This window comes from Podarcis bocagei, assembly GCF_964188305.1.
Source record: "Podarcis bocagei genome assembly, chromosome: 8".
In the NCBI taxonomy this organism is placed as follows: domain Eukaryota; kingdom Metazoa; phylum Chordata; class Lepidosauria; order Squamata; family Lacertidae; genus Podarcis; species Podarcis bocagei.
Genome location: NC_138133.1, coordinates 25,812,290 through 25,828,506, shown reverse-complemented (window position 1 = coordinate 25,828,506; position 16,217 = coordinate 25,812,290). Strand labels below are relative to the sequence as shown.

Genomic DNA, 16,217 nt, shown 5'->3' with positions numbered 1-16,217 from the left:
ACAGTGGGAAATTATTATGCTACTTCTGCGACAGAAGTGTTGCAGCCGTCATGCAAGTAAATAAAAGTGAATGAACTGGACCAATTATCAGAATGCTACATACTCTTCCAATTAACATTTGGCACTGGAAAAGTATTTGACCAAGGAACAAACAGGCATGTTCTTTGTAATATATTTAGATGATTATGCTCTCTTTGGGGTGCTAACACTATCTTAAAAGATAATGTTGATCGTCATCCTTAGGCTTCTTGGTGCGTTTCCTAATTGAGCAATGAGGGATCTGTGGTCTTCCAGATGTTGTTGGACTCCAACTCCCATCAGCCCCTGTGAGCATGGCGAGTGGGAATTTTAGTCCAACATCACTTGGAAGGTCACAGAATCCACATCCCTATTTCAGAAAGCTGGTGTATACTTTGAAGACAATGGCCAGAAACATGTTTTCAACAGTGTCGTAATAAGTCTAAAGCCTAAATTGTCCTGACATTAAGGAGTACTGACATTTAAGGGTAAAAGAGAAATAAAAACATGGTTTCCTTTACCACCTTCCTAGGACCGGGACAGGAACCTATTTTTCTGCATTCACTAGGGAATAATGCAGGGGAGGGGGAAGTGTTTTCCATACTTGGGTGTCCAGTTGCTCTTGGACTACAACTCCCATCATCCCTAGCTAGCAGAATCAGGGGTCAGGAATGATGATAATTGTAGACCAAAAATAACTGGTGATCCATGTTTTGGAAACCCTGTACTAAATGAACAAATGCCTTATTCAGGGTGGAATTTGGAAAACGTGGTAGTAAAGGACTGAAACAAAGCTTTCTAAACGAGGGTTAATAAACTAGCCTTTTTGGCCTATGCTTGTTCTTTTTTAAAGGAGCTAAACACATTCAAGAGCCCCTGAAATATATATATTTCAATGCTAATACCCCTAACCATAACAAAAACATCTTACTTCACCTTGCACATGTTGTTTGGAGGTGGCCGACCAAAATCTGCTGGGTTGTCATTTGTTCCTAAAATCTATTCAGTTTTTTCTCCCAGAACTTGAATTCTCATCCCAATAGCTCCCTTGTGAGGACAATGTCTGGGATTCTTTAGCTGTGCTTCCTGCATCGCAGGGGGTTTGACTAGATGACCCTTTGCCTCCCTTCCAAATCCTCTAGTTCTACGACTATTTGGCTTTGTCAAGCCCAGCATCTGATGCATTGGTGACATGCACACGTTAACTGAACATCTAAAGGAAACCAACTTTGTAAAATGCAGGGCAGGAGAGAGGAGTGGCACCACTTTTAATGGTTTATTTTCATCTGGAGCATCAGTAATGAGTTAGGTTCCCCTTGCCCCAATTCCCTTAAGCGTTTCCAATCTAAAGTGATAGCATGTATGGCAGGTAAAAGTTAAAGGTAAAGGACCCCTGGACAGTTAAGTCCGGTCAAAGGTGACTATGGGGTTGTGGCACTCTTCTCGCTTTCAGGCTGAGGGAGCTGGTGTTTGTCCACAGACAGCTTTCCGGGTCATGTGGCCAGCAGGACTGAACTGCTTCTGGCGCAACAGAATACCGTGAACGAAGTCAGAGTGCACGGAAACACCATTTACCTTCCTGCCATAGTGGTACCTATTTATCTACTAGCACTGGCATGCTTTTGGACTGCTAGGCTGGCAGGAGCTGTGGCAGAGCAACAGGAGCTCACCCCATTGTGGGGATTCGAACCGCCAATCTTCTGATCAGCAAGCCCAAGAGGCTCAGTGGTTCAGACCACAGCACCACCCATGTTTAAGCAGCATGTGTGGCATCCTATGATCAACAGACTTCACACCTGCAATCCACAGAACTGGGTGTACCAGTGTTCATGCTGATCCTCTCAACAGCCTACAAGGGATCACTCTGGGTTAGGGGTCAGCAATTTTTTTCAGCAGGGGGCTGGTCCACTGTCCTTCAGACCTTGGGGGAGGGGGAGACCATATTTTAAAGGGGAAAAAATGAATGAATTCCTATGCCCCACACATAACCCAGAGATGCATTTTAAATAAAAGCAGACATTCTACTCATGTAAAAACATGCTGATTCCTGGACCATCCGCGGACTGGATTTAGAGGCTATTCGGGCTGGATCCGGCCCCCGGGCCTTAATTTGCCTACCCATGCTCTGGGTGATACACAGCCAAGAACCACAGCACCATCTCCTCAGGTCATTATGTTTTCCTTTGAAATACCACATTTCATTGCCCCTGGGAAAACATTCTGAAAATAAACATTTTGCCCTCTTTCAACCAACAGGAGGGAGGAGCTAAATATATTTAGGCTGGAGCTAAATATAAAATACATAAGTAGTAAGGGGGAAAAACCAACCTATGTCACATTTATCCTGATTTTGTACTCCATTCTTAAGAATTAAGTGATACTTAGAGACATTTAATTCAATGGGCTTAAGGGTGCATATTTTTGTTATACAAACTGCTAATCCTTATGAGAAATCATCTCACCGTGTTTTGTATCTGGGTGCATGAGCAGTTGCTGGCCTTTTTCTGTGGGTGAGCTTACGCCAAATAAACATTACTAATATCAGATAACAGGTCTAGCATATCTGGTGACAGAACAATGATGGAGCCTAGGTAGACTTGACATCTGAGAAACATGTACTTCACATCTACCCATCTGCTGGTTTTCAATGGATAGACCTGCTGTCCATCTGCTGGTGGATCCGAGATCCAAATGTCTTTTCACTCCCTGATGAAACTCTCAGCTTTCCCCCTGGCTGCCGTCACCTTCTCCAACCCTTAATTAATTGCACGGCTGCTACAACTTTTTTTAATTGTACAATTACAACTTTTTTTATTGTACTTATATACCACCCTATACCTGGGGGTCTCAAGGCGGTTCACAGAATAAAATCAAGATATAGAACCACAAAATGCATAATAAAACAACAACAACAAACCAGTAGCTCTCTGCCACAAAAACCCCCACACATTTTAAAAGGGCATAGGATGTCAACCAAAGGCCTGGTTAAAAAGGAATGTTTTGGCTGGTGCCTAAAGGTGTATAATGAAGGCGCCAGGTGAACTTCCTTGGGGAGAGCATTCCACAGATGGAGCCACTGCAGAGGAGGCCCTGTTCTCCTGTTGCCACCCTCCAGACCTCTTGAGGATGGGGCAGACATCAGAAGATGATCTCAGGGTCCAGGTAGGTTCTTATGGAAAGAGGTGGTCCTTAAGGTATTGCGATCCTGAGCCCTTTAAGGCTTTATAGCCTGCATGCTGCCTTTCCCAAAGAAACGCCCCATTCCCCCCGCCGCCACCAAACACTAGGTTAAAAACATTAGACTACACATCAGGGCTGTCATATGCAACCTACTTGTTTCGGCAACATGAGGAGAACAAAACAGGGATGCTTTGCAGGATGAATATAACCCACACACTTCCAGCCACTTTCCTGACTTTGGAAATATTGACATAATAGAAACAGACTTGGTCTGCTTTGGTGTAAACAGAATAATATTAAAAAATGTTGACAGAGTAAAAAAACGAGCCCAAAGACCTGGCTTAGAAATATAGTACATTCCCGTCTTTGCTGCTGCATTTTGTTTTTTGAGTTGACTCACTGTTCCCCAAGCACAGCTGCACTAAAATCCTGTATACCTGCACTGTTTTCTATGGGTCAGCAGGGGTAACTTCTCCCCGCAAAACACATCTGCAGCAAAGGATTAATAGCAAACCAAAGCTGTAGATATGGTAATAGGTGTTTCACTCTGGCCTTGTCTAATTGGCTGGATCATCTTTCCTAAGCGTTAGTCATTGGTCTGATTTCATTCACTGACTTAAAACACCGAAAGGTGGAAACAAGTTAGTTTCTCACAAAGCATGCTAAAAACCTGGTCTTTTTCTCAACCAAGGCTGGTGAACTGGGGGTTATGATTTTGAAGAAGAAGAAGAGAAGAGTTTGGATTTGATATCCCGCCTTTCACTCCCTTTTAAGGAGTCTCAAAGCGGCTAACATTCTCCTTTCCCTTCCTCCCCCACAACAAACACTCTGTGAGGTGAGTGGGGCTGAGAGACTTCAAAGAAGTGTGACTGGCCCAAGGTCACCCAGCAGCTGCATGTGGAGGAGCGGAGACGCGAACCCGGTTCCCCAGATTAGGAGTCTACCGCTCTTAACCACTACACCACACTGGCTCTCTCTTTTGGTGGAGGAAGATGCCCTTGCCGCCGCATGGATGCCCATGGATCTCCGGAACATTAACCTTGCATGCATTGCGCAATGAGGCACCAAATGTGGAATGGAGCTGCAGAGCCACATCTCTGTGTGTTTCCCTGATGTTCAGACATTAAGTGCGGGTGTCTTCAAAGGAAAGCTGATGTGCGTAGCCTTTCCTTGGTAGATGCAATGAGGTGCTTGTCCCTTGGTACACACAGGGAATAAAGTTGCACACAACACCAAGGAGAGCTGCAAAAATATAAGCTGGCTTTCAAGGTATGGTCTCTTGGGCAGAAGGGACTTCTGGGTGATCCCTCAAAGGAACCTTTCATCTCCTGGCAATTTCAGCAAACAAAAGTAACAAATCATTAAAATCGAACAGCTCATTAAAGAGAGCTCTCTCTAAGCACTAAAATACTTTGTTGTTCAACAGGAATCCTAGGCCTTAAAATAAACACACAGAGTATGTTTGCATTTTTTGTCATTTAAGTTTGAAAATGCAGGAAACTAGAAGGCAGATGGGATAAAACTGAGGGTGGGAGAAGATCCAAAGAAAGAAGAATGGCAGTTCAAGATGATGGGAGTATGCAGAATCAGTGGGTCTAACCAGAAGAATAGGAGAATTATGGGGAAATAATTGTAAACAAGTGAAAATGCTAGCAGGATTAAGGTAAATTCAACAGTAAAAATCATGCTGAGGTAATATTTAAAGGGAGGCGATTTAGATGGTTAGAATAGAATATGTGATATGACTTATATGCACAACCTTTTAAATATGCCTCTTTGAGCTCTTAAACTAGGCATGTTGGCTGACAGAATCTAAACAGCCAAGAAGAAGAAGATATGCAGCTAAGTACTGTTGCCTGTCACCCCAATCTCCAAGAGGTGTGAGAGTCCAGGGGTTTCAGACGCTTACCCAGGGTGTCCGGGTTTCCTACTGGAAATGGGGCACAGCAGAGACTGTGGTGCCTTTTGTGGGATGTATCATCACTGAAGCCGTCAACTACAACATTTCCTGTTGCCTAGAGTGGACACACAGGAGAATGTTGCTCCAGACAGGGAGGACTTCCTGTCATACCTGCTCTGGAGCCTCTTCCCCTTGTGTGTGACCAGGTAGATGGGCATGACCCTGGGAGACCCTACAAAAAGCCATCTTCCCCTCTTTTTACATTTTCTCCTTTCAGACTCCTCTTCTGGCTCTTAGCCAGCACATGGATGGAAGCCACAAGGTAGAAAGTCTGAGGCCTAGCTCAGACTCCCTTTCTCTACAAATCAGCCATGTCCTCGCCACCCTGGTAGGGTCGAAGATTTTTGGCAAGCTGGACTTGGCCAAGGCCTACCAGCAGTTACCAGTGGACGAGGCCACTGCTGAGGCACAGACTCAGTGTCACGCACAGGGGCGCATTCCGTGCCAAGTGGCTGCAATTTGGCATCAGCGTGGCACCATGCATATTCCGAAATCTCATGGACTCTCTCCTCAAAGGAATTCCTGGCGTCACCTCCTTCTTCGATGATGTCTTGATTGCTGGGGCCACACCAGGGGAGTTTGGGGACCGACTCCGCACTGTCCTGCACTGTTTCCAGATGTCCGGCCTCAAGGTGAAGCAGGAAAAGTGTCTGCTGGGAGTGCAACAGGTAGACTTTCTGGAATTTACAGTGGACGCAGACAGAGTCCACCCGACAGGGGACAAGGTGCAAGCTATTTGCGACACCCTGGCACCTAAGTGTAAGGCCGAAATCCAGGCCTTCTTGGGACTATTGAACCACTACCATGCCTTCTTACCTCACAATGCGGTGGTAGCGGAGCCCCTACACAGACTGTTAGACAAACAGGCCCCATGGGTGTGGGGCAGCGCTAGGAAGCCGCTCGTCTCGAACTCAGTCCTGGTGCACTTTGACAAGAGGCTGCCCGGTGGTGCTGGTATGTGATGCCTCGCCCTACGGCATCAGCACCATCCTAGGGCACCAACTTCTGGATGGGAGAGAGGTGCCGGTTGCCTACTTTTCCCAGACCCTCTCTGCAGCCAAGAGGAACTACTCGCAAATAGATAAAGAGGGTCTGGCAATCATGAAGGGAGTAATTTCACAATTTCTTGTACGGGTGCCCCTTCACCGTGGCGACTGACCACAATCCACTGCTCAGCCTGTTTGCCCTTGAGAAGCAGACCCTCAAGTACTGTCACTTCATGTCCTCAGGTGGTCGATTTTCCTTGCCGGCTACCAGTATACACTGATCCACTGGCCTGGGAAGGTGATGGGCCATGCAAACACCCTCAGCAGGCTGCCACTACCAGAGACCGGCCCCAACCAGCACCCGCACAAGAGGTCATGAGCCTGGAACAGCTTCCCAACAGCCCCATTCAGCCGCCGGAAGTAGCACGCCACTCCTTGAAGGATAGGGTCATCTCCCAGGTCTTGAACTGGGTGTGGCGGCGATGGTCCAGTAGCAACCCCAGGCTGGAATTCGCAGGCTAAACAACCTGCAAACACAAACTGTCGGCCCACAAGGGGTGCATGTTATGGGGAATCAGGATGGTCGTTCCCCAGCCAAAAGGTCCTCACACTCAGGGGTAGTGAGAATGAAGGCCCTTGCAAGGAGTTGTGTGTGGTGGCTGGGGATTGATGGGGAGATAGAGGCCTGGGTTAAATACTGCCAGACCTGCCAGGAGTCCCGCCCAGATCCCGGGAGGGCCCCCGTCCAACCCTGGGAGTCCGCCCAAGCAGCGTGGTCCCGCCTGCATGTGGACTTTGCTGGCTCCTTCCAGGGAAGGACATTCTTCGTAGTGGTGGACTCGTACTCCAAATGGCTGGAGGTTACCCTGGTACCATTCACTCCTATGGCCGTGGCCATCTGAGTACTATGTAGGCTGTTCATGACCCATGGGCTCCCCAACACCCTCGTCTCGGGTAACGGAACAGCGTTCACGTCAGAGGAGTTCCAGACCTTCACAGCACAAAACGCCATCCACCACACATGATCAGCGACGTTCCACACCGCCACCAATGGTCAAGTAGAGCACATGGTGCAGACCACCAAGGATGCCCTCTGCCGCATAATGCAAGGGGAATGGGAGTACCGCCTTCCGCATTTCTCCTAGCCCAGCCCAGCATCCCCAGCACAACAACTGGCCAAAGCCTAGTGGAACTACTCATGGGCCGGCACCTCACAAGAAGACTGGACCGCCTTCACCCCAACAGGGCTCAGGATGAGGCAGTAGTGGGGAAAAGTAGGGACCCCTGGACCTTCTGGCCCCAGGACATAGTGTACGCAAAGAACTTCGGGACGGGCCCAGCATGGGTACCCGCCACAGTCACCAGAGCGACCAGCCCCGTGTTGTATGAGGTGCTAACAGGGGGGGGGGCAAAGCGGGCACCGCCACTACTATGGTAATGATTCTGGGGGAGGGAGACTGGGAAGTGGGCTGGACTGAGGAATCCCAAGGGGTCAGCTGGGAGGGGAGGCCTGTAGAGCAGGAGGAGCGGGCAAGGAAGGCAGAACTAGTACAGTAAGCCCAGAGATGACCCCTGAGGCCGAGCGCCCACAGGAACCAGAGCCACAACCGTGTAGACCAGTGGAGCCCGAACAAAGAGCCCCGTCGCAGCAGCCAGCCCCGGAACAAGAGTCAGAACCAGAAACCCATACCGAGGGACATCCCGGACCACAGCACATATGTAGGTGACCGGCATACCTCTACAACTACGAATGCTAACCACCTGCGCATGATGGAAACTTAGAGGGGAGGGGTGTTATGTACTAAGCTTGGATCCTAGAACAATAGGCAGAATGCAACAATGTGATTGGCCTGCAGGAGCAGCCCAATCAGGCTCCAGGAGGGAAGCATAATCAGCCAATCAGATGGGACCCATTGTGTAAATACTGTATATAAGCCCAGAGGTTGTGGGGAGGGAACTCACTCACTGTTTTACCAGCTGCCATAGAAAGCATGCAATCACTACGCGACCCCAGGTATATTTCATAAACAAAAAAAGGGGACTGCAATTCTAATGATAGTTTCTTGGATGCAAGTCTTGACACAGAAGAGGAAGCCTATGGGAGCCTGATTATATCGTTGCTTCCACAACTGCATCGAAAGGTAGGCAGGTTAAGTCTCAAACTACCCGGTCAAGGTTACCACCCCCCCTTCCTCCTCACAGATAGGAGGAAATTCTTTATAAGCAAAAAAATCGCTTATAAAGGGTCTTGCAGACTGTGTGCCCTGCACTTATCAACCAAATCCCCCTCAAGTTATCAGGAAAACAGTTGCTTCTCCTACTCCAGGGATCAGCACAGTCTGCTATCGGACACGACTAAACAACAACAACATGATGTGAAAAGGCTGGGTGGGCAAGGGGAAAATCGGAGATTTCTGACCACAGCAGAAAAACGCAACCCTTAGACTGAGCTCCCGGGCCCACAACAGTCTATCTGCTTTTGGATCTGGGAGAAAGATAACCTTCGAGCGCATCAAAATGGTCTCTGCTGCAGGCAGGTGCAAAAATAAAACCCCGCTGAAAAGACCAAAAGCCGGCACAGCGAGGACTCGCTTTGCAATATTAGGGTCGCCCCTAAGAAAGCACCTGATTCCGCGCGCGGGGCGGGGCCGGTCAAATCCAGGCCGCCGCCCCGCCCCCTCCCTCCCTCCCTCCCTCGGGCGCGAGCAGCGGAGGAGTGAACTTTCTCCTCTCCGCCCCTCGAGCGAGAGACAAGGCGGGGCCGGGAGGGGAAGGGGCGGAGCCACGCGCTCCCGCTATAAAGGAGCCCTCGGGGGAGGAGGGAGGCGCGCCCTTGTTTCCTGCTGCTGCTGTTGTCGAGAGAGCAAGTCGCAGTTTTCTCTTTCCGGAAGGTAGCAAGCGGGTGATCGCCTGAAACGAAGTCGCAGCCATGCGGGAGATCGTGCACATGCAAGCCGGCCAGTGCGGGAATCAGATTGGAGCCAAGGTATCATGGGAAAGCGGGGGCAAGTGGATCTGGTGGGGGGGAATCTATTGTGGAGACCAGCCGTGTCGTTTCCTTTTCTTGCGTCTCCGATGGAAGGCATTAATCGCCACCTAAGAATTAAGCTGAAGGATTGGGGGGGGGGCAGAGCACTAGGAAAAATCTCCCCGGGGTTATGTCTACGCATAGCTGTCAACTTTCCCCTTTTTTAAAAGGGAAATTCGCTTATTCCGAATAGGATTCCTCGCAAGAAAAGGGAAAAGTTGACAGCTGTGCGTCCACGATGCGTCTCCTCTTTCGTAAAGCCTCGGATGCGACGACCATCTTTTCTTGCCCCTCCCTGCCGCTTCATAGGGCAGATCTTGCGGGAAACAAAGGCCTTCGCTTTCCGTCGGGGCCAGATCCGTCTCACACAGTGTTAGAACTAGCAGTAATCCAGTTACAACGGCAGGCTTTCAGGTTGCCTCGCCCCTCTGCAGAGGGTGCAGCCTGTATTTGGAGCAGCGTTCAAGCTGGTTGGGTGTGCGCGTAATGGTGCAAAGCCGGAAGCCAATTGGCTTCTTTCTTTGTTAAACAAGTCCCTCCCCTCTTCCCCCAACAGTATGTCCATCCGTGCAATCTAACATCCTGCCTTCCTATGCCCTGTTGGCATTGCTTTGTGTGAAGGGAATCTGTCTCGTCATGGCGCAGAGGATCATGTGCTTGCAGTATGGTGGCTAAGGTGTGGCCGCGGCAGCTGCACGTGTTCAGTCATGCTTCCTCGTCGCACTTGCTAAATCGCTCTCCGCAATTACCATTTCAGTTCTGGGAGGTCATCAGCGACGAGCACGGCATTGACCCGACAGGCAGCTACCATGGAGACAGTGACCTGCAGCTTGAGAGGATCAACGTCTACTACAATGAAGCTGCCGGTAAAAATGGAGCGCTTGTCTTTTTAAGGAAGTGCTTCTAGCTGCCTCCGGAAATGAGTCTCTTGCCCATTTACAGAAATCTTGATTGATAGATTGCAGGGCTTCCAACTAATTAAATCTGCAGATAAATACACAGTTCTTGCAAAGAGCCTTTTTATTTTTATAAACAGATGCTCTTCCTATTTTTGGTGTCCAGCCCCACCTTAGAAGAATTTCCTTCTCTTTGAGGGGAATAGGAAGAATTTCTTTGTTCTAAGATGCAGCCTGCCTGCCACAAGCTCCCTAATTATGTGCTTTCAAACTAAAAATACAGACTTGGGAAGAAGAATAAAAATGCACACCTGGCCAGTAAACTGGGGCTGTATTAAAGGATTTAAAATTTCTCTTCATCTGTCTGGGGTGGGGGCAGAAAAGGTATTAAAGTAATGAAAACAGTTTTTTTGCGGGGTGGGGGTGGGGGAAGGCATTGACATTGTTGCTTCTGGATGTTGAAGGTTATTTATGATTTCTGTAATTGAAAGTGAATAACCTTGTAATTACGGACAGGGTGGCGCTGTGGGTTAAACCACAGAGCCTAGGACTTGCTGATCAGAAGGTCGGCGGTTCAAATCCCTACGACGGGGTGTGCACCCGTTGCTCGGTCCCTACTCCTGCCAACCTAGCAGTTCGAAAGCACGTCAAAGTGCAAGTAGATAAATAGGTACCGCTCCGGCGGGAAGGTAAACGGCGTTTCCGTGCACTGCTCTGGTTCACCAGAAGCGGCTTAGTCATGCTGGCCACATGACCTGGAAGCTGTAGGCTGGCTCCCTCGGCCAATAAAGTGAGATGAGCGCCGCAACCCCAGAGTCAGCCACGACTGCACCTAATGGTCAGGGGTCCCTTTACCTTAACCTTTAACCTTGTAATAATATATAAAGTACAGGTGGGGAAGTGACTCTGGCTGCTGTGGTCTCTATGCACACATGTATATGAACACACAGGCCAACCTTGATAGGTGAGCAGGACGTACCACCTGCCAATCACTGGATGTCAGGTGATAATACTAATTTATTATAACCTACCCATCTGGCTGTATTTCCCCAGCCACTCTGGGCGGCTCCCAACAGAAAATTAAAAACATGGTTAAAGATCAAATATTAAAAACTTTTCTAAACAAGGTTGCCTTCAGGTGTCTTCTAAAAGATACACTGGTACCTCTACATAACTGCACCTCTGGTTGCGTATCTTTCAGGATGCGAACATGGCAAACCCGGAAGTATTTTTTCTGAGTTTCACCATGCACGCATGCGCAAAAGCGGCACGTTGGGTTGAGATATAAAATTCTTTCCTGAGTAACGCTGAGGGTTGCCAGGAGCCCAGTAGACTGCAGATAATTTAATGAGGTCACTGCATTCATAAATCTTTTGTTCTCCCTGCAGGCAACAAGTATGTTCCCCGTGCCATCCTTGTGGACTTGGAGCCTGGCACAATGGATTCTGTCCGGTCTGGACCATTCGGCCAAATCTTTCGGCCTGACAATTTTGTCTTTGGTATGTAATATTCTTTCGGTGACTGTAGTCTCTGTTCTTGACAGGCGCTCAATGTATCTTGAAGCAGCTGCTGGATTGCTCATACCTATTCTTTCTAAACGTTCTGCGAATATCATCCCTATGCAAAACAACTGAATTCTGCCTGTCCTGGGAGACACTTGAATTCAACTATGTGGAGTGTTTGACTAATCCTATATACTCCCTGTAACATTTGATCATGTACTGAAACAAGGGCAAGGCTAGTTATGCCAGGTGGCAGAAAGGTGGTACATTTCCAGGTATACGCAATAGGTGATGTGGTACAAAGATCTCTCCTTCCTCTGAGCCAGTTTCATCATCCCCTACCCTCAAATTGCCAAAGGTATGATAGCTCATGATATTTGATCCAATGTACTTTTTCAGAGCTGGGTCTTTAAACACTATACAGTCATACCTTGGGCTGAATGTGCTTCGGGTTGAGCGCGTTTGAGTTGCGCTCCGTGGCAACCCGGAAGTAACAGAGCATGTTACCTCCGGGTTTCGCCACTCGCCCATGCGCAGCCGCTCAAAATGACGTCATGCGTGGAAGCGGCAAAATACGACACACGCAGACCTGTCACTTTGTTACATTCACTTCAGGATGCGAACGGGGCTCCGGAACGGATCCCGAGGTACCACTGTATTTGAGAACCAGAGGGAAGTAAATCGGTTTTGTAGTCTGCGTCTGGACACTGATTATAAAAGGAACAGTTGGACCAGATCATGATGCCATTAGCAGATAGAAATCAATAGTTGTCATGTTTCTGTATCCTTGTCTTTCTCCTTCTAGGCCAGAGTGGTGCTGGGAATAACTGGGCCAAGGGCCACTACACGGAGGGAGCTGAGCTGGTGGACTCTGTGCTGGATGTGGTAAGGAAGGAGTCGGAGAACTGTGACTGCCTGCAGGGCTTCCAGTTGACCCATTCCCTGGGTGGCGGCACAGGCTCTGGACTGGGGACGCTCCTCATCAGCAAGATTCGGGAGGAGTATCCTGACAGGATCATGAACACATTCAGCGTGATGCCGTCCCCTAAAGTGTCGGACACGGTGGTGGAGCCCTACAATGCCACGCTGTCCGTCCACCAGCTGGTGGAGAACACGGATGAAACCTACTGTATTGACAATGAGGCCTTGTACGATATCTGCTTCCGCACCCTCAAGCTCACGACTCCGACGTACGGGGATCTCAACCACTTGGTGTCGGCCACCATGAGCGGTGTCACCACCTGCCTGCGGTTCCCTGGCCAACTGAATGCCGACCTCCGCAAGCTGGCGGTCAACATGGTGCCCTTCCCTCGCCTGCACTTCTTCATGCCCGGCTTTGCTCCCCTCACGAGCCGCGGAAGCCAGCAGTACCGGGCCGTGTCGGTGCCAGAGCTGACCCAGCAATTGTTTGATTCTAAGAACATGATGGCGGCTTGCGACCCGCGCCACGGGCGCTACCTGACGGTGGCGGCCATTTTCCGGGGCAGAATGTCCATGAAGGAAGTGGACGAGCAGATGCTCAATGTCCAGAACAAGAACAGCAGCTACTTTGTTGAGTGGATCCCCAACAACGTGAAGACGGCCGTGTGCGACATCCCTCCGCGAGGCCTCAAGATGTCCGCCACCTTCATTGGCAACAGCACGGCCATCCAGGAGCTCTTCAAGAGGATCTCTGAGCAGTTCACGGCCATGTTCCGCCGAAAGGCCTTCCTGCACTGGTACACCGGAGAGGGCATGGATGAGATGGAGTTCACGGAGGCCGAGAGCAACATGAACGACCTGGTTTCCGAATATCAGCAATATCAAGATGCCACAGCGGACGAGCAAGGAGAGTTTGAGGAGGAAGGCGAGGAGGACGAGGCTTAGGATCGCAGTGGTTTAGGGGCAAGTGTTTTGGGGCACAGTCTGTTCAGCTCTGCTGCTGCATGCTTTTTCAGTTCAACTTGGTGCTTTCACTGTTAATTTCCCTCATTGCCCAAACCCTTTGATTTGGAAGCACTTTTATAGGTCGTGAAAACATTTCAACATAATAATGAAAAGTGGGTGCTCTCCACACTTTAAATTTGGGCTGAAAGTAAACTTTGTAACTTTTACCCTTAAGAATATACTTACTTCCTTGTTAAGACAACTGTTGTCCTTCAGCTGTATGTGTAAAGCTATTGATCACACCATTGTACTGCAGCTGTTTTATAAAAATTATAAATTTATATACACTGTAAACTTATATAAATTTATAATTATTATAAATTTTTGCAGAGGTTACTTATATCATAATTGATCTGAAATAAAGACTTCTCTGCTGCTCCATAGACAAGGAAGCTGACTACACATTCCATATTGAAAATTCAGGAATCTAGAAATAGTAGTTTGGATCCCATTGCGGAACAACCTGAGAACACCTCTACATAATTTGTAAAATATTTAGATCATTATGCTCTCCTTGGGGTGCTAACACTGTTAAAAGATAATGTTGATTGTCAGGCTTCTTGGTGCGTTTCCTAATTGAGTGACGAGGGACCTTTAGTCTTCCAGATGTTGTTGGACTCCAACTCCCATCAGCCCCAGGGAGAATGGCGAGTGGGAGTTTTAGTCCAACATCACTTGGAAGCTCACAGAATCCACATCCCTATTTAAGGAAGCTGGAGTATACTTTGAAGACAATGGCAAGAAACATGTTTTCAACAGTTTCATAATAAGTCTAAAGCCCAAATTGTCCTGACATTAAGGAGTACTGTTGTCCATTGAAAGTAAGTTGCTACTCTAACCCTAATTGATGCAACAAGAATTACAGTACAAATTTCATTTTTCCTGCAGATGGTCCCTCAATAGAGGTGGTGTCTAAGTAACTGGTCTAACACTACTCAATTTAGGAACTGCACTCCATGTTCATTAGTGAGGAATTGTTTTCTTCTGTAATTAATTTACTCAAGTTTTTTTATACATATAAAAAAATCCTAATCACACTCATCTTCAAAGAGGAGAGTCAAGACCTCAGCCTAAAACCAATTTCTTGAAGGTATGGTAAATGATTATCATAATTACAGAAAAACAAGATTGGGCCTGTGTCTCTGAAGCTTCCTGAGAACACAGAAGATTGCGGCCAGTGATGGTAAGACTTGAGGTTCTCCTTCAGATCACTACAGGCACCTGGAACCTTGGAGGAGTGGCTGCTGAGAATATAATTTGCTGAGACAAAATGTGTGGAACCTGCCTGTTTAACCGAGGAAGAGTCAAGATCTGTCCTTTCACTCTGCACAGACAAGAGTTTTCCTTCATGCTGTTCTGCTGCTGCAGGGTAAAAAGAAAGACATGGTTTCCTTTACCAGCTTCCTAGGACTGGGACAGGAACCTATTTTTCTGCAATCCCTAGAGCAGGCATGTCCAACTCCCAAGAGACTGCGATGTACTCCAACTATTAAAAAACTGGCAGCGATCTGCCCATTGGATTAACCAAAGTTGTTGAGCTTTTTTCTCTCTTTTCCTTTTTGGGTGATCGATCAGGATCATACCCTGCAATCGATCAGTTGGAATTGCCTCCCCTAGGGAATATGGGGAGGGGGACAGTGTTTCCCAAACTTGGGTCTCCAGTTGCTCTTTGACTACAACTCCCATCATCCCTAGCTAGCAGAATCAGCGGTCGGATATGATGATGATAATTGTAGACCAAAAACAACTGGCGACCCATGTTTGGGAAACCCTGTACTAAATGAACAAATGCCTTATTCAGGGTGGAATTTGGAAAACGTGGTAGTAAAGGACTGAAACAAAGCTTTCTAAACGAGGGTTAATAGACTAGCCCTTTTGGCCTATGCTTTTTGTTTTTTAAAGGAGCTAAACACACTCAGGAGCCCCTGAAATATATATATTTCAATGCTAATACCCCTAACCATAACAAAAACCTCTTACTTCACCTTGCGCATGTTGTTTGGAGGTGGCTGACCAAAATCTGCTGGGTTGTCATTTGTTCCTAAAATCTATTCAGTTTTTTCTCCCAGAACTTGAATTCTCATCCCAATAGCTCCCTTGTGAGGACAATGTCTGGGATTCTTTAGCTGTGCTTCCTGCATCGCAGGGGGTTTGACTAGATGACCCTTTGCCTCCCTTCCAAATCCTCCAGTTCTACGGCTCTTTGGCTTTGTCAAGCCCAGCATCTGATGCATTGGTGACATGCACACGTTAACTGACATCTAAAGGAAACCAACTTTGTAAAATGCAGGGCAGGAGAGAGAGGAGTGGCACCACTTTTAATGGGGTATTTTCATCTGGAGCATCAGTAAAGGAGTTAGGTTCCCTTTCCCCAAATTCCCTTAAAGCATTTCTAAATCTAAAGCGATACCATGTTTGGAATCCTGTGATCAACAGGCCTCACACCTGCAATCCACAGAACTGAGTGTACCAGTGTTCATGCTCTTCTCAACAGCCTACAAGGGATCACTCTGGGTGGGACGCAGCCAAGAACCCCTCCTCCATCTCCTCAGGTCCTTATCTTCTCCTTCGAAGTACCACATTTCATTGTCCCTGTGAAAACATTTTGAATATAAAAATTTGCCTTTCAATCATCAGGAGGGCCAGAGTGAAATATAAAATACATTAGTAGTAACAAAAAAACTATGACACATTTCCACTGATTTAGTACTCCACTCTTAA

At 47.9% G+C, this 16,217-nt stretch overlaps 1 protein-coding gene across 1 annotated transcript; it reads left to right on the top strand.

Moving 5' to 3' along the window:
* The first annotated feature begins 8,948 nt into the window (after nt 1-8,948).
* LOC308593797 (tubulin beta-1 chain-like) lies at nt 8,949-15,379 on the top strand. Its single transcript, XM_081206498.1, has 4 exons — nt 8,949-9,130; nt 9,930-10,038; nt 11,457-11,567; nt 12,376-15,379. The coding sequence occupies exons 1-4, from the start codon at nt 9,074-9,076 to the stop codon at nt 13,434-13,436; spliced, it is 1,338 nt and encodes a 445-aa protein (XP_081062624.1). The 5' UTR covers nt 8,949-9,073; the 3' UTR covers nt 13,437-15,379.
* Nucleotides 15,380-16,217: the final 838 nt, after the last annotated feature.

Bases quoted from the DNA above. Each gene is read 5' to 3' on its own strand.
- LOC308593797 (XM_081206498.1), top strand. From the start codon at position 9,074: ATGCGGGAGATCGTGCACATGCAAGCCGGCCAGTGCGGGAATCAGATT. The intron at 10,039-11,456 runs GTAAAAATGGAG...TTCTCCCTGCAG, and splicing joins CTACTACAATGAAGCTGCCG to GCAACAAGTATGTTCCCCGT. The intron at 11,568-12,375 runs GTATGTAATATT...TTCTCCTTCTAG, and splicing joins GCCTGACAATTTTGTCTTTG to GCCAGAGTGGTGCTGGGAAT.